The sequence below is a fragment of the Rhinolophus sinicus genome, linkage group LG01 (genome assembly GCF_036562045.2).
Source record: "Rhinolophus sinicus isolate RSC01 linkage group LG01, ASM3656204v1, whole genome shotgun sequence".
NCBI classification, from domain to species: Eukaryota; Metazoa; Chordata; class Mammalia; order Chiroptera; family Rhinolophidae; genus Rhinolophus; species Rhinolophus sinicus.
Window position 1 is genome coordinate 68372954 of NC_133751.1, and position 19414 is coordinate 68392367.

The window sequence follows — 19414 nt, forward strand, 5'->3', positions numbered from 1 at the left end:
TAAGATATACTTTTTTAATAATAAAAAGGTCAACATGAGTGGAAGATACAACAATTATAAATATACACACAATTAAAAATGAAGCCCCAAATACATGAAGCAAAAACTGACACACAATTGAAAAACAGACCATTCAGCATAAGTTTGAGATACCATTTCAGGTTTAGATGGTAGAGTAGGTAAATGATGTGTTTGCTCCTATCATGATCACATCAAAACTACAGAACAACCATCATTGAGAATCGCCTGAAGTCCTACAACTAAGGACATACAGAAGAAACCACTCCAAGACTGATTGGAAGTGTGGAGACGCGGAACAGGCTAGTCCCACATCTGCGTGTGGTGGTTAAAAATTGGAAGGGATATCTTAGCTGCAGAGGTCCCCCATGAGGAGTGAGGCTCCCCAGCCCAGGGTTCCAGTGCCAGGAAGAGAAGTACCCAAAACTGGCTGTCAAAACCAGCAGACTGTAGCTGAGTGAAACGGAGGGCTACAGGAGTCCCAGGTGCTCCTCTTACAGGGCTCGCACACACTTACTCGCTGACAAACTCATCCTAAGCTCCAGCACTAGGGCAGCAGCTTGAAAGGCACCAGAGACAGAAAGGAAGTGAGTTCTGGCTTCAGGTCAAGGGATGGAGAGGCAGCTTTCTCTTAGATGGACGGAGGAGCTGGCAGAATCTATTGTTACTTTGTTGAGCACTCTCCTCTCCCCGCATGCAAACTTAGGCGAGCACCATATCTGAGTCCCCATCAACCAAGCTAATACTGTTCACCCCACCCTGGTGATTCCCTGAAACCCCGCTCCACCCAACTTGCAGACCCCCACCCCATCCAAGCCACCTTGTGGGGACAGAGCCAGGAGTGCAGTGTCCAGGCTCCTGGCCTCACGTGGAAAGGTGCTGGCTCAGGTAGTAAATGGCCATCAACTGTGATTGGATGGTCATCAGCTGTGGCTAGCTGGCCGTCAGCTGTAACCAGTGAGCCACTGGCCACTAATATAACTGCTGTGGCTATGCTAGCAAAAAATGGGGCCTAGCAAGAAGATGGTGGCTGAGCTAGCAAGACGGATTGCAGTTAGCAGGGCGGATTGCAGCTAGCAAGTGGGGTTGGTTGGCAGAAAAGCAAACGGCAGGTTGCAGGTCATGTAGATCCTGCTTCCTGTGTCTCCAACCCAGCCGCCAGCAAGACTACAGTGGTATGACTCCCCTATCTATGGCTCTGTGGGTGTTCCTTTTTGGCCTCACCATATCCTGCATTCTTATGTGGAGCGTGGGAGCTGAGACCCCGCCTGACACCCTGCATGACACACCTCCAGTGGCTTTTCCATACAAGCAGCCTGTCTTGGCTTATGCCATGTGAGTAAACTTTCCTAAAATCTCACAAAGGATCACAAACCCCAAATAAGCACCAGCTGGCCTCAGAATGCCCCATACCTCTTGCTGAGCTGCCCCAAACCCAGCACTGGCAGCAGCGGGCTTGATTCAAAGCCTAGCCTCTGCCAGGTAACTCCAAGCCCGGCACAGGGGCGGCCATTTGCGGGTTGTTTTGTGGAGCATGTCAATTGGCCCTCGGCAGAGCACAGGCTGCAACTAAACTAGGCCTGTGGCAGGGCCACTCCCAGGAGGCCCCAGGGCCAGCACACCTGGTGACCAGCTTCAGAATGAGCTGGAACACTACCCAGCCGCCTCCAAGGACAACATACACACCCAAGGGGCAAACTAGGCAGGCACCAGGGCCCAGTAATCCCGCTTCCTATCTGTGTTGAACTTCTCACTGAGCTCATCGAGCATCCTTATAACCAATGTTTCTATTTATCCAAAGAAACTGAAAACACTACTTTGAAGGGCCACGTGCATCCATATATTCATTGCAGCATTGACTACAATGGCTAAGATTTGGAGGCAGCTTGGGTGTCAGTCAATGGATGAATGGATATGTGGTACACATATACAACGGAATGTTGCTCAGCCATGGAAGGGAATGGGTTCTTGCCATCTGCGGAGGCATGGATGGACCTGGAGGGTATTGTGCTGAGTATGTCAGACAGAAAGACAGATGCAATGTGTCTTATATGTGGCATCTAAAGAACAAAATAAACAGAAACAAACTCACAGATACAGAGAACATGGTTCAATGGTTGCCAGATGGGAGGGGGTTTACGGGGGGTGGCTTACAAAAGGGAAGGTATTAAGAAGTACAAATTGGTTGTTACACAGTAGTCATGGGGATGTAGGTTATGGCATAAGGAATATAGGCAATAATATTGTAATAACTATGTATGGTGTCAGATGGGTGCTAGATTTTACGGGGTGATCACTTCCTAAGTTATATAAATGTCTAATCACTACTTTGTACACCTGAAACTAATATAATGTTGAATTTTAACTTAATTGAAAAATAAAAAAATTATTTTAAAAATGTTAGAGATACCAATAAACCATTCTCAATAACTGATAGAATAAGTAGACAGAAAATCAGCAAAGATATAGAAGACTTTAACAACATTATCCAACCATTTATAACAACATGGATGGACCTTGAGGACATTATGCAAAGTGAAATAAGCCAGACAGAGAAAAACAAATATTGGGAGGTATCACTTTAATGTGGAATCTAAATAAAAACTCAAACGCATAGAAATAGAGAGTAGAAAGTGGTTGCCAGGGGCTCCAGGGTAGAGGTAATAAGAAGAGACTGGTAAAAGGGTACAAACTTTCACCTATAAGATGAATAAGGTCTGAGGATCTAATGTAGGACATGATGACTACAGTTGATAACACTGTATTGTATAACTGAAATTCACATGTGTTGAGAACTTAATGTTCTCACCAAAAATAATAATAGTAATATGTAAAGTGATGGATGTGTTAATTAACTAGATGGGATGTATTCTTTGACAATGTATACGTGCATCAAATCATCACAACGTACACTTTAAATAGCTTACAATTTTATTTGTCAACTATATCTCAATAAAACTGTGGGTTGTGGGGGGAGGGTGACATTATCCACCAACTATACCTAACTGGCCATTATAAAACACTTCATTCAGCAAGTGCAGAATATGCATTCTTTTCAAGTATACACAGAACATTCTCCAGAATGGACAACATGCTAAGTCACAAAACAAGTTTCAATAAATTTAAAAGAACTGAAACCATACAAAGTATGTTCTCTGTCAACAACAGAATAAAATCACAAATCAACAACATAAATACTAGAGCCCAGATTCAAGTCATCTTAATCCTTGAAAATGGAATCAGGTGAGCTCAGACTCCTTGACAGAATATATGAAAATCCTCTCTGAAAGAAGACAACATTGCACTAAGATTCAAAATGTTTCTACAAGAATGATGGAAAGCAGAGAAGAAAGAATGAGAGTCTGAGGATTCCGTGAGAAGGTCCAACACACATGCTCCTGGAGTTCCAGGGAGGGAGAGAGAATGAGGTAGATGTAATATCTGTAATAATGGCTAAAAACATTCCAAATCTGATGAAAGACAGCAAACATTCAAGAAACTACACAAACCCCAAGCAAGATAAATAGAGAGCAATACTAGGTTAAAGAACATGAGTCACATTCATTGGCCATAATGGTTTAAGATGTGCTGTGAAGAAGTCCAGTCAAAAATTAGTATGCATATGACCTTGTTGGATATTTGAAGAAAACTGACTCAGAGGATATGTTTACAAACAAACAAAAAAAAGAGCCTCTAAGCAAAACTCCTGGAGATCAGAATCTATCAATGTTACCAGGGAAACATCTCACTAAAGAATACCATTCACCTGAAACTAATATAAATAAATAAATAAATAAATAAATAAATAAATAAATAAATAAATAAAAGAATTCCATTAGTGCTACTAGGAATATGTCAAGAATTCGTAAACTAGACAAAGTGAGATACTGATTTACATAAGGTACAGGTCTGACAATTAAGTTCACGTGAGCTTATTGCAACCATGTTGCTAACCTTTTTTGATATCAGCTGTATTATTCATTATGAATTTGTACCAACCAGACAAAGAGTTAGCCAAGTTTATTATTTGGAAGTGCTGAAAAGATTGCATGACAAAATTAGACAAACTGAACTTTTCGCCAACAATTTATGGCTCTTGCATCACGAAAATGCACCAGCTCACATGGCACTGTCTCTGAGAGAGTTTTAGCCAGTAAACAAATAACTGTACTGGAACACCCTCCCTACTCACCTGATTTGGCCCCCAATGACTTCTTTCTTCACCCGAAGATAAAGGAAATATTGAAAGGAAGACATTTTGATGATTCAGGACATCAAGGATAATATGAAGACAGCTTTGATGGCCATTCCAGAAAAAGAGTTCCAAAATTGCTTTGAAGGGTAGACTAAGCGCTGGCATCAGTGCATAGCTTCCCACGGGGAGTACTTCAGAGGTGACTGTAGTGATATTCAGCAATGAGGTAGGTACCGTGTTTCCCCGAAAATAAAACCTAGCTGGACCATCAGCTCTAATGCATTTTTGGAGCAAAAAGTAACATAAGACCAAGTCGTATTTTAATATAAGACCTGGTATAATATAATATGATATAATACTGGGTATGATATAATACCGGGTCTTACATTAATTTTTGCTCCAAAAGATGCATTAGAGCTGATGGTCCAGCTAGGTCTTATTTTTGGAGAAACACGGTAGCACTTTCTCTAGGATGAGTTTGAGAGCTTAATTGTCAGACCTCGTATGTGGTTGTAGGCAACAAAACAATCAATCTTCTTTACCACTCATTTAAGAAAAGAATGTATTCCATTTTTTAAGTCAATCTATGCTTTGAGAAGCATTTATATGCAACAATTGAATAACAAGACTAAAAATTAGTGTTCATAAAGATGACATGTTTCATCAAGGATAATCTAATTTTAGAAAGATTTTTCACTAAAATGAAGATTTCAAATTTATTTTAATTATGTAAGAGGATAAAGTGTAATGAGATTAATATATACTCACACACTACAGCTAGTATAAATTGATACTCTTTTTCTTAAAGATGTTTGCAATACATATCAAAAGACAATATGCAGACTTGAATCAAGTAATTCTACTTATTCTAGTAATTCTACTAATTCTAATATTCTAAAGAAAGAAACATTTCGATGTAGACTTTATTTAAAAATGCTCATTTTTAATGCAATGCTTATAATGATAATAAATTTGGAAACAATCTAAATGTCTAGAAAAACAGACTAGTCAAATAAATTTGTAAACATTAATATGATGGTGTACAACACTCAGTAAAACTCAAGATTCTAAAGAATTTTTAATGGCCTGAGGAAAAGTTCAGTAGGTCAAACTTTTTAAAAAAGGAAACAGAAATGTACATAGACATACTGATTCCAATTATGCCAAAGGAAAAAATTCTCACACATACATAGAAAAAATGAAAAGGAAATATCTCAAAATAGTTTTCTCTGGTTGGTGAAAACACAAGTAATTTTACTTTTCTTCTTTATATATTTTTCCAATTTCCAAATTTTAAAAAAAATTCCTAAAATTTGAATTCATCTAAACACTTAAATTAAGTTCCACAGTTTCAAAACTTATTATAATTTATTCAAATTATTTCATTCTATTTTTACACTAAAGATTTTTTTTCTGATCTTAGGGAGGAAGCATTTAGTCTTCCTCTATTTAAAAAAGAAAAGTTGTTGAGAAGCTATATAAGATGTCGGAGGGGAAGTAGCTTGGGGGATGGAGGTTATCACTTTGTGAGGGGTATAACTGTCTAACTGTTACGTTGCATTGTACACCTGAAACTAATTTTTTAAAAAATAGTTGAGTTATAACTGGCATATAACATTATGTTGACTTGATACATTTCTATATTGCAATACGATTACAACCATAGCATTAGCTAACACCTCCATCATGTCCCATAATTATCATTTCTTTTTTGTGGTGAGAACATTTAAGATCTAGTTTCTTAGCAACTTTCAAGTATATAATACAGTACTGTTAACTATAATCACAATGCTTTGTATTAGATCTCCAAAGCTTATTCATCTTCTAAGTACAAGTTTGTACCCCTTAACCCAACATCTCCCCACCCCCACCCCCACCACCCCAACCCATTTAGTTGCGATGATTAAATATTTTTGGCACCCTTGTCAAAATCAGTTGACCTTAAATGTAAGTTTATTTCTGGACTCTCAATTCTATTCCATTAATCTACATGTCTAGTCTTATGTCAGGGCCACATAATGTAGTTGTGTTGGAAGTTTTGAAATCAGGAAGTGTGCCTCTTCCGACTTTGTTCTTTTTCAAGATAATCTTGGATATTCTGGGTCCCTTGCATTTTCATGTGAACTTAGATTTAGCTCGTAAATTTCCACACACACACATACACATACACACACACACAAACACAAAGCCAGTTAGTATTTTGATAGGATGACAGTGAATTTGTACATCAGATCAATTTGGGGAGTACTGCCATCTTAACAATACTAAATCTTCCAATACATGAACATGGAATATCTTTCCATTTACTTACTTTTTAAAATTTTTTCAGTGAGTTTTTGTAGTTTTCAGTGCACAAGTCTTACACTTCTTTTGTTAAATTTATTCCTAAGTATTTTGTTCTTTTGATGCTACTAAAAATGGAATTTTTAAAAATTTCATTTTCAATTTGTTCACTGCTGATGGATAAAATTTGTGATTAATTTCGGTTTCAGAATCAGGGTAATACTAGTCTCATGAAATGATTTGGAAGTGTTCCCTCTCCCTCCCCTTTTTTTTTGGAAAAAGTTTTTGAAAGATTTGTTAATTCTTTAAATATTTGGTAGAATCTTTCAGGTACAGAGCTTTTCTTTGCAATTTTATTTCTTGTTTTGATTTTGTATTTTTTTTTTGTTTTTTTAAACAAACTCAATTTCTTTCTTTGTTATAGCTCTATTCAGATTTTCTATTTCTTCTTCAGTCAATTTAAGTAGTTCTTGTTCTCCAAGGAATTTGTCTAGTTCATTAAGATTCTCTAAAGTACTATTTCAAATTATTAAGTTTAGCAAAAATTTAAAGACCGATAATATCAAGTGTATTGGAATATATACCAAGATAGATCTCAACACATTTAAGATAAATGAAATAGAGTGTATTTTCTGACCACGATGGAATCAATTTAGAAATGAATAACAGAAAGGTAGCACAAAAATCTCCAAACACTTGGACACTAAACAACATATTTCCAAATAATACATGAGCCAAAGAAGTCTCAAGGAAAATAAAAATTACATTGAACTGAATGAAAATACAACATATCAAAATACAACATATCAACATATCAATATCTCAAGCCTACTTCTCCCCCAGTCTTTGTCTTCTCCTAAATGGTGGATCCATGTACCCTGTTGCACTGATCAGAAACCTAGGAATCATTATCCTTGAACAGTCTCTTTCCCTCACTCACCATATCTGAGCCTCTAAGGAAACTGTTTAGCAAACAAGCTAATCTCATTCCTGACTCAGGCCTTTCCCTAGAATATCACTCCCCTTTCTGCTTCCTCACATAATTCGTTGCTTTTTTCCTTTGTCCTCCACTCCCAACCCTATATAGGGCTCTTTCAAATGGTACCTTTTCAGAGAACCTTTTCCTGACTAAAAATGCTACTACCTCCCCAGTGATTCTCTACACCTTTACATTCTCTTATTGATTTCAGAGCTCCTATCACTGCCTGACGTATTACACGTTTCCTTATTTGTGTACTATCCATTTCCCATTCTGGACTGTCAGCTCCAGAATGATATAGACAACTGTCCTGTTCACTTAAAGAGTCTGGCGTATAGAAAAAACTCAAATGACCTAATAAGACTATTCCTATCTTAATTCATGTATATCTATCTTTGCCACTTCTATTATAATGTGTCTGCTCACATACTCTCTTAGAGTTTATCCTATGACAGACTCACTGTAGCTCCTGATTCTGAAGTCTTTCATCAAAAGTGGATATCTCTTTGGATATTGCCTAATACTCACTCTCTATGTTCACCTTCTGAAACACTTTATTAGATCCAAAATGTCCTTCTCTATTTTTCTTCTATCTTAACCCATTCTCTCTCAAATATTCTCTCTCTCAGTGGTACAATCTGAATAATTTCCTCATATATATCTTTCAGTTTACTGATTTTCTCTTTAGCTGCTATTTCCAATGTTGACTGAATTTTTAAATTATTACTTCATTGACTGTAGTATTCATTTCTAGAAGTTGTATTTGGTTGTTTTTCAAATCTGCCTAGTGTTTTTGAGAATGTATTATCGATTTATTGTATTTTTTACTCTTTCTATTAAATCTTTAATAATATCAAATGGTTGCTTTATAGTCTTTACCTGATAGTTTTAGCTCAATTTTTTAAGGGTCTAGTATGCTATTTATTCAATCTCCTTCTGCTCGCTCATAAAGTATTAAATTCAAGTCCCAAAACTTCATGAGATGAGCTACAGTTACATACTATCAGAAAGACTCCCCACCCCCTACCTCCCCGAGCCTAAGTTTGGACAGGTAAGCTTGTCTTCAATCTGCAGATGTACGTGGATGTTCTCCTACTCTACCTTTCACAGAAGGTATAACTCTTCAAGAGTCATGGCTTTATAAACAGTTCTTAGTTCCAACTCATCCAAGTCCATGGCGTCATCTCCTAGTCCAGTGTGGCCATTAATGCTTTAGTTACTGAGACTAATAAACTCCTCGGGGCTGCCTCAGCATTAGCTTGTGTGCTTACAACTCTGGTAATCAGTTCCCTCTTCTTTTTTTAGCCATTAGGTATCTCCCTTGCCATTTTGTGAGCCCAGACATGCATTTAAAAAAGATGTTTATAACATTTCATCCAGCACTTCTAAGCACGTTGAGGCAGAGGAGCTTTTTTTTTCCATTAGTTTCAGGTGAGGCAGAGGAACTTTTAAGTTAAATAGTCCTATCTCCATATTTCCATAAATGTTAGTCCCTATTCCTTTCTAATTAAATCTGAAAGTATTAAAAGGTATCTAGGTTTTCAAACAATATCTATCTATAATTGAAATTTTTAATTGGACAAAATATGCTTTTAATCCAAGAGACATTGGAAAATGACTTTATTCTTTTGTATCATTTATCAAAGTGAAAATGTGAAGTATCTTTTTAGGTTGAATAAATTCGAGATATGTTGTGGAAGACAACACAGGATTTTAGGAAGTCTTCTCCAAAGTTGCCAAAATATGTTACAAACATACTAATTAATCCTCTTGGGCTTTTTGTTTCATTATTTAACAGTGCAATATTAATTAATCCACATGATGTACCTCTAAATCAGTTGTGTGGCAAGTTTTACCTCCCATTTACAAGTAGAAAAGTGTACCTGTGAATGATATGACTATGATCATGCTGTAAGTAAATGATAAAGTAGAGTCTTGTACATTTAGAAAAAACTTGACTGTGATCTAGAAAAATTCAAATCTAAATATTTTCTATTAAAACATAAGGTGCCAGATAAGTACTAAATCTATCAGAGTGATAGATGGGAATGGGGGTGAGGGCAGGGTGAAAAAGATGAAGGTACTAAGAAATACAAATTGGTAGTTAATACAGTATGGAGAATAGAATCAACAATGTTGTAAAGATCACGTAAAGTGCCAGATGGGCACTGGACTTACCAGGGGAATCACCTCATAGACTGTAGATGCCTGACCAATGCACTATACACCTGAAGCTGAAGTAGAATAATATTGAATGTCAACTATAACTAAATATATAGGTATATATAGTCACGGGCTGTTGAATACAACATAGGGAAGATGGTCAATGGTACTATAACAGCTATATAAGATGTCAGAGGGGTAGTAGCTTGGGGGGTGGGTTATCACTTTATGAGGAGTTTAAATGTCTAACTATTACGTTGCCTTGTACACCTGAAACTAATAAAAAATAAATAAATAAATAAGTTAATAATGCAATTCATTTCCCATATACTAGGATTAAATATTTTCATTTTTAAATAAACACTAAAACAAATACAATAATATTCCTATCTTTATATTATAGGGTTGAAATAGGAAATCTGCTGCTGTTGATATCACTATCAATTGCTATGGTGACTTACTCATACTTACTAGCCAATCTGTTACGCAGCACAAGATTAAATGGATAGGGTCTAAAGGAGATCAACTTCAGAGGAAAAAAAACAAACTTCAATAAACTTTGGTTCAGTTTCTTGTATCCTTTTAAGTTTTCACGATTTTTTTTAATTATGGGAAATCATCAAAATACATTTTCCAGTATTCCAAACAGTAGGTCCCCTTATCCAGGACTTTTCAACCTTTTTACCACTGGGACAATCTTCAGGAAAGATGTTCCCCAGGTAACGTACACCCACTGAGTACGCCCAGAGTTGTTTATGACTGATACATAGCTATCAGGACTAGAGATTATGAACACTTGCTCATAATAGCTATAAACCCCCTTTTTTTTCTCCTATTGATTCAAGACATACCAATGTTGCAATATGGTGGCCCAATTTCTAATTTTATACATGAGTCACCCTGAGGCCAGACAGGTTAAAGTACGTTGTTAAAAGCACCACAAGATGAAATCACCAGGGACAGAGCATACACTCTACCCCAGATGTTTTGTTTCCAATCTCCAATTTGTTCAGTTATATCATGCTGCCCTCTGAATTCACTACTGTGGAACAGTTGAGTTAACCAGGCCAGAATATATGAGTTATTCTACGTTAGTGAATTTTGCAGGCCCCTGGAGCTTAACTCTTTAAATACCAAAACTCAGGTTAGCTCAGTTGGTTAGAGCGCGGTGCTAGTAACACCAAGGTTGCCGGTTCGATTCTTGCATGAGCTGCGCCCTCCATTAAAAAAAATAATAATGAAAGTTATCAGTCCTTGCTTTTTTGCCTACCGTTGGCACTCTCTGTAGTCACGTACAGAACATAACCAAGGGCGTTACGCTGGGCTTCCGTTACAAGATGAGGCTTGTGTGTGCTCACTTCCCCGTCAACATCGTTATTCAGGGGAATGGTTCTCTTGTTGAAATCTGAAATTTTGGGGATGAAAAATACATCCACAGGCTTCAGATGAGGTCAGGTATTGCTTGTTCAGTATATCAAGCCCAGAATGATGAGTTAATTCTTGAGGGAAATGATTTTGAACTTGTATCATATTCAGCTGTTTGATTCAACAAGCCACATTTCAAAAGAAGGATATTAGAAAATTTTGGGATCTATGTTTCTGAAAAAGAAGCAGTTCTGCAGGCTGATAAATAAGACCTAAGTTATCCAGCTTTAGAAACGCCAAGATGTCAAGCAATTCCTCAGGCTTATTTGTGATATTTTAAAGATGCAATAAAAGTCATGTATTGGGGGGGAAAAAAGGTTATTAATCCTTTTTGGTAGAAATCTTCCAAAAGTGAAAAGGTACAACAAATCCAGATTCCTTGGATGTTCCAGTGAAATGGCTCTGACATTCTTTTAATTCTTTGTTTAACTACCAAGTCATGTGCCTCATGAATATTTTCCTGTTGTGCTACTGGTCTTCCTTGTGTTAATTTTGGGTCCATCAGTGAACTGTACCATTTTACTGTACTCATTCAATTCCTACTTTATTGCCAGAACATGAAAATAGCAACATGGTGGAGTCAGTGATAGAAGCAGATGGATTTAAAATAGCAGAAAAGTACATTATTTTCCAGACTTCTTACATATCATTTCTACCAGTTATAGTACAATATTAAAGCCAAATTATTTACATAGACCTTTGGCTGCCATATTAAGAGGCCCAGGTTGCTACATTTTTTGAGCTTCTGCTGTCACTTCTTACTACTATCTATGTGTTATCACCAAATAATTCCCGTCTCCAATATTCTATTCAACTACAAAATGGGAATCAACTTATTTATTAGGCTTATAAAAAAAATGTATTAAAGAAATTCCAAATGAAGACTTGAGGAATTCTCCTCTTACAATATATAGCAGCACAAACTTTGATTTAACTATTCGGGTTCTTTTTAATTTTTCTTTGCTTCTGTATGCTGATAGTTCTGGTTTCTGGGTAAGTACCCTCTGGAAAAGTCAGTAAAACTTCTGATATGTTGCATTTGTCTTTAAGTCTATTCCATGTGAATTCATATAAAAATTCCTCAAAATAAAAGTTCTTGCAATCAGCATAGGGACCTAAACTGAGCAAAAGTAGACCTTCAACACTCCAAACCAGTGCTTCTCAAGCTTGAATGTGCATGCAAATCCCTTGGAAATCTTGTGAAAATGAAGATTCTGATTAAGTAGGTCTGAGGCTGGGCCAAGGATTCTGCATTTTTAATCAGCTGATATGTGATGCTGAGTATTCTAGCCCCAAATACTACAATTTCATTACAAAGCTGTAAAACACATACTCTTTTATTTCTCTCCCTCCTTCTATTTCTATATCTTCATTCCCTTGCTTTTTGCTTCTCTTGCTTTACCCTATTTTGTGCAGCAAGTCTGCCAAGAGTAACCACAGTAACTGTTTAATCTTGTACATAGCCCTTGGAACTATAAAGGTTTTCCAATCTATAACATAAGCTATAAAAATCACAGTGCAGAAGGGTCAAAACACTACAGTAGTCATAAACTTTCTCTAACTGTGACCAAAAATAATGCCAATTCTGCCAATTCTGAACAGAATTATGGTACGTGTACAAATCCTTATAACCTGTTAATGATATGTCTTTTTTGGCCTACTCTAAAATTATTAGAAATTCTGCCAAACATACCTAATCCCCAAGAGATCAGCTTTCTAATAAATTAATATTGGCACCATATATGCCTTATAATCTTATATGAATTTCACTTACAGTTGCATTATACCAGATTCTACCAAATGGCTCATAACTCGTATAGAAATGGCTAGATTTAGAATGAGCCCTTTCATATGATAATTGCTAGCGTCCGCATGGTAACAGAGATGTGCTTACCACAAGACTATGCACCTAGGCAACAAGCAGCAGTCTCATTTTACAGTGGGGAAACCTGAAGCATATCCCGGTTATGTGACCCAGTGAGCACAGCGCAAACAGAATATGAAACGCCTAACTTGAAAACCTATCTTATCATTATACACTACAAGTCAAACATTGCTAAACTTCCTTTTAGGTACAGGAGCTAAATCTTTACATCAAAATTGTGTAAAATAGCTGGCTTCTCAGGAACTTTTAGAAATACAGTTTCTGTATAATGTTGGTCTTCTGCCAGTACAGAGAAAAATGTTAAGTGCAATCCGATTCTGTGGTATAGTTTTCTGCCAGGGAAACTGAAGCAGATAATTCCACTCTATCAAACCAGACAACAGTGCGTCCTAGTGGCCAAAGGAGGGCACAATCAGAAATGTCTTTGGGACTCGGGACTGAAACTTAAATACTTGAAATCTAGAAGGTAATAAGAAAATATTACAAATACTATATGAATGTCTGTAGCCCTAAAGAAAATCAGCATTTAAAATTAAAATGAAGGTATAAGAAACGAAAAAATATTACCCAAAAGCTCCAGTCGCCACTCCAGTTATGTAAATGTGGCCCCTGTTTTTTAGCTGACACTAAATTACTCTCATCCACAATTGGACTAGGATTTTTCTCTAACTCTTCCTGTGACTCGGTGGCAAAGCTTGAATCCCCTTCATTTATCACCTGGGAACAAGTATCAAACAATTCAAATTACTTATTGAGAAATACCCATTTTAAAAAGAAATGAAGTAATGTTCAAAGTACATAAATTAACTTGAAAAGGACAACATTTAAGCTTGCAGAAAATAGTAATTAATATAGTTTTGCTTCCATAGTTCATACATTTACACATGCAACAAATATTTTCCAACTACTACCACTTGTTAGGTAGTTTAGTTGGCATTAGGAATTCAAAAATGAATAAAACAAAGTCCTGAGTCTCCAGAAGTTTATCGTCAGCTAGAGAAACAAACATTTAAAAAAAAAAAGTAATGGGAATGACAACTGGTTCAACCTCTTTGGAGAACAATTTGCAAGGCCTCGTAGAGCCTAAGAAGGGTATATACTACAACCCAGCAATTTAATGTGCCCATGGAGTCAACAGTATTTGTAATACTAAAAAAGTGCAAACAACCACGCTGTCCATTGGTAGGGAAATTGGTAAATTATCTCTGGTTTATACAAATAGTGGAGTTCAAATAAATGAATCAGATGTCTCAACCAGACATTGGCACCCATCTATAGGGCACTCAGGGGAAAGATTACACCCTATGCAAGATATGGGCCCATCAAGTGGTCACTCATGAAAGAGCAGTCATTTTGGAGTCAACAAAAGAAGAGGAGAAAAGGGAAGCGTGGAGGGGAAGGGGGAGCAGCCATTATAAGAGCACATAGCTCATCAGGACCCTTAAATACCTCTGCTGCTGCTGCTGCCACCTATACCTCTGTTGTGACACAAATCCTGACCCTTGGGGTTACAGAGAGAAGCACCCATGGCACCCAAGTGGCACAGCAAAGGGTTAATTCAAGCTCAACTTAATCTTGGGGTTCCCACACTCTACAAAGTAATCATAGGGGAAGCACCTAACCCTGGTGCTACTGAGTTGAGGCTCTCTGGAGGACACAATTTATAAATATGAAAGGGTAGACAGGACCTCCTCCACCTTAGTTTATTCACTAACCATAAAAAGAGAGAGGAAAAGAAACAAAATTGGATACAAGGGAAAGAAACAAATAAATACACAAGCAAACCGAAAATTGAAACAAAACTTGGAAACACAATTTGGTGAAGTAGGGAATCTAAAACTTATTAAAATAATTTATACAACAAAAGGTAAATGTTGGTTTTTCCACCTCTACAGCAAAGGTTTTGAATTAACGTCAACATCTGCTGAAATGCATCAATTGGCAAATCTTCATGGCTTTAATCAATGCTGGGCTCAAACTACAGCTACACTTGGAGATCTCACTAAATTTAAACCAGGTACTCCCAACAATCTTAGGGGAATTACTCAACATAAAATAAGACAAAGAATAGGTATGTCTCACCTTAACCATCAGAACTACTGCCTTGCCTACATTCTCCCTGGTCATAGTACACATCGCCCTAAAATAACATATAGTGTAAGTGGACACTCTGGCCCAACGAGTAATAAATTTAATATGTCTTTGGAGCTTACAAATTGAATTTTTAAAAAAATGGAACCCTATGGACCAACCACCCCACCCCAATCCCAAGGGAGAATAGGTAAAACAGATCAATGTAAAATAAAACAGGGGCTTCAAAGATTGAGATTTATTATACAAGAATTAATTAGTGAGAGAGCGATTATCCCTACTGCCTTTCCATTTAAGAGCCCAATGTGGCTTGTTCAAGTTGGAAAAATGAATGAACGGTGTTTCACACTTGACTATTGTATCCTTGATGCTGTGGTCATCTATTATACCCAACTATTAAAATTACTGACTCCATCCAATCAGAAACAGATAAATGTTTTGATATTATAAATTTGACTGATATGTTCTGTTCAGTGTCCCTTTCAATATGTCAGGGCCTCTCTCAGTCACAGTTTGCTTTCACCTCCAGAGGTACACAATATACCTTTACCTAGCTACACATAGATACCCCAAAAGGCTTGCCATCACATGCAGTCTTTATAGGCAAAATCTTAACTGCATCCCCTTCTTCTCCAGGAGCACAGGTATGACATTACATTGATTACATCCCCTCTCTGAGGACATTGTTTTAATATACCCATTCGGGACATACAAATACTCACAAAAGAGCTCACAAAAAGGGGATGGCCCATTGCCCCACACGTAATGGAAGTCCTGACACCTCGGTGAAATTTCTGAAAATTATTTGGTAAACCAAGGGCTATAGACCCTGTCAGCACCCACAACATTAAAACAAGCCCAACATCTTTGAGGCTTTGGGGGTTCTGGAGGCAATATAGCCCTCATTTTACTTAAGCCTATTTATGCTGTTACTGCAAAACAGCATACCCTGAATGGGGCCTCCTCCCAAAAAAGATTCTAAAATTTGTCACAATTGTAATATACCGAGACTCACATTAACGTTACTTCCTCCAACACACACACAGACACACAAACACAATCCTTCACTGTGAAGACTGAAGCAGCCTCTTTTCATGACTCCTGGAGTCTGTGAACCACCTATAATGTCCGTAAGTTGTCCATAGGCTTCCGATCAAAGAAACTATCTCCTCAGCCCCACCCTATATGCCATTAGAGCAGCACTTACTGCCAGCATACTGGACTCTCTGGGAATGGAGCTTGTGACCCTCCATCCCCAGCTGCCCGTGAATGCGTTGAGTCCTGCAAGCAACACCTTGAAGCTCAGCACGGCCACCAAGTCCTTCTTTCTACAGGACAGAACCAAGTCTGAGCCGCCAGGCACATCCCACCTGCAGGAGGGCATGGCCTCCTCTGTTCTCATTCCTTTGTCAGATGTCATGGTGTTGGAAGAGGTCACCTCTCTTCTAAACCCCTTGAATACCTGGGGAGCAATCTGGGTTCAACTGAGTGAACAGCAATAGGAGTTTGTACTCTTCGAACTTCCCTTGGAAGTTTTGACGGACAAACTTGCTTTTCAGTGGACACATCACCACCATTACACATGATGGAGCGCGTGAGAAACCTACTGCTTTTCATCCCTTAACCAGGATGTCCCTGATAAACGCCCACAGAGGAGTACAACTGGCTGAACTTCCCACAGTCACCTTACCAGTGAAGCTCTGGCCAACAACTGGAGCCATCGGCCGAAGAGTCGTGCCCTTTGGGGCAAAGAATCTGGAACTCGCTTGCTTCATAGATACTCAAAACATAAATCAAAGTCACACAGGTCTCTACATATGCTAAAGCCATAACAAAAGGCCGCCCCAGGGAACTCCTTATCCCCATCAGAGTTCCAGACAGCACTCTGTGACCAAGGCACTCATTTCATTTCTCAAAATACACATCATTGGGCTCTTGAACAAGGCATTCAACGGAACTTCTATGTTCCTTACTGGCGTCAGCCTGCAGGCCTCACAGCGAGTCATGATGGCTTACTTAAGTTCAAATTCAACAATGAAAAATGGTATATGGTGTATTTTGGTCATACTCGTAAGTCAAACATCAGGAGTGAAGTATAATAAGGAGTCTCATTGGGGGTTTTTTTGTTTGTTTGCTGACAGCTTTTAAACCTCACCCTTCCCCCTTCCCCCCCCCTTCTTCTCCTGTCCCTCAAATGGGCGAGTTGGTAAGAAAGCCTGGGTGCTCTTTCCTTTGGTGTGCGGGTGGAAGAGTCAAACCCAGCAAGCCTCTGACCACACGCAGGAACCCTCACCCTGACGCCGCCCCCTAACCACAATAAAAACCCTGGAGTCAGCCTCCTGTCCTTGCTCTTTCAAGTCTTTTCGGATCTGCTTGAGAAGCCTGCCCTGCTCTTCCTTTCATTATATGAGCACACAAGTAACAAGCCTGTATGTATGTAATAAACCTCTTCATACCTTCATGGTGTGTGTGTGGCATCATCACTTTCTACATCCAAAGCAAATTTGGGTGGGGGGATCCTTTCTGGATTTGTAGAGTGGTTACAAAAGAATGCTCTCTAACTTAGCTGTGTGGTCACTGGTAGTCACACAGTCTCCCTAAATCTGTTTTCTCCACTCTATAGTACGGGTATGATTGTCTCTAGTCTAGACAATAAGTTCATGGAGACCATGGATCCCTCTGTGTTGCTGTCTTACCCCAAACACCCAGTGCCAGGGACATAGTTGAACGAATGACTGATCGGGTTCATGAATGTCTACCTTGCCTATTTCATTGTAGGAATGTTTTGAGAATTCACTGAAATACTACATTTGTTCATTTGTTCATTCAACAATTATTTGCGTGCCTGTACCGTTTTGTAAACTGTAAAATGCTACTCAAAGAAAAGGTACTGCACTGATTGCAATTCTCTTTAAGTAAAATATATACACAGAGCCAATGTAAAAGTAATGAAGACAGTGTTCAAATACGCAGGTACTCCTGCAGCTACAGTAGGTGTTTCACCCTGAAGATTAATCAAAAAGTTTTCCGTTTATTAAATAAAGCAGCAAACAAAACTAGCTGAAACCGAAAACACAGTGGTAGTTGTCAGCACACGAATGTAAACTATCTCGTCTGAGCCCTTTAATCAAGAGCTGATAGTTAACGGAAGGGGGTGAAACTGGATCAAGGCGATTGGGTCAGAACCATGACAACGGGGCGATGTCCTGAGGCGATGGGCCCCTCGGCGGAGGCATCCGGACCTGGTCACTTCGGGCCAAATCCCCGCACACCGACCCACCGTCGCCCAGAGGGGAAGGCTCGCAGGAAGTACAGGAAACCGTTTCCTTGGTAACAACTTGCCACATTACTCCAAAGAGCACCAAGAAAAGGGAAGGGAGGAGTTAATTATCATAATCTGAGAGGTTTCAAACAACCATCGCGAAGAAAACTGGTAAACCACCGTTTGGGATCCCGCCCCAGCGAGGCGCCTCTTACCTGGCGGACAGTCAGAGAGCCCTCCATCGCGGCTCCATCCGCCGCCCGCCGCGGTACCGCGCACGCGCGCCTCGCCGCGGGGAGGGGGCTGCCAGGCGCGCGCCCCGCGCCCATCCCCGACGTGCCCCGCCCGCCCGCCCTTCCTCCGAGGGCCACCGGGGTTCTGCCGGCGCGCCTTGCGCCCTCTGGCGGCCGTTGAGGCCCGCTCCCTTTGGCTAACTTCTAAGGATGCCATGTTACTTTGTTAGCCTGAGATCAATTTTTACTAGGGATCAGGATGATTGACAAAAACACAGAAGTTTGATAACACATTCTGTCGGCAAGACTGTTAGGGATACAGGAACTCTCATGGGGGAAGTGTAAAGTGATACAGCACTTCGGCAATAGCACTTCGACAATAACTATAAAAACTACAAAATATATACACTCTTGCAGCAATTCTACTTCTGGGGTATTTCTGTGGCCACACATTTTTAAAAATTTTAAATTTTATAAAATGAGTATAAATTTTATAAAATGAGTTCACTTATGAGGTACCTAGAGTAGTCAAATTCATTGAGAACAGAGAGTAGAATGATGGTTTCAAGGTGGGGGGATACACAGAATGAGGAGTTACTGTTTAATGGGTACAGAGGTTTAGTTTGGAAAGATGAAAAAGGTGGATGGTGGGGATGGTTGTGCAGCAACATGAATGCACTAATGCCACTGAACTGGATAAAACGGTAAATTTTATGTTGTGCATGTTTTACCACCATAAAAACAAGTTCATAAAAGTCTAAACAAACAACAACTACCAGAACAAGCAGCCACGACAAACCCTGGGGATGGGGACAATCTGATTTCCAGAGTTGCCACACTATAATATTCAAAAGTTTACAACAAAAAATTACAAGACTTG

The 19414-nt window shown here is 38.8% G+C and overlaps 1 protein-coding gene across 4 annotated transcripts in view; it reads right to left on the reverse strand.

Annotated features, from left to right (window-relative positions):
* Positions 1 to 18629, reverse strand: part of GRAMD1C (GRAM domain containing 1C) — an 86551-nt gene extending 67922 nt beyond the window's left edge. For 2 of the 4 annotated variants that reach the window (XM_074331682.1, XM_074331678.1), the window contains exons 1-2: positions 18517 to 18558; positions 13516 to 13665 (exon numbers count right to left, since the gene is read on the reverse strand). In XM_074331682.1, the coding sequence (XP_074187783.1) occupies positions 13516 to 13665; positions 18517 to 18543 (177 nt within the window). In that variant the 5' untranslated portion in view covers positions 18544 to 18558. Of the gene's footprint in view, positions 1 to 13515; positions 13666 to 18516 lie in introns of all 4 variants that reach the window. The other 2 variants (XM_019734875.2, XM_019734876.2) reach the window with 2 other exon arrangements.
* Between the last annotated feature and the right edge of the window lie 785 nt (positions 18630 to 19414).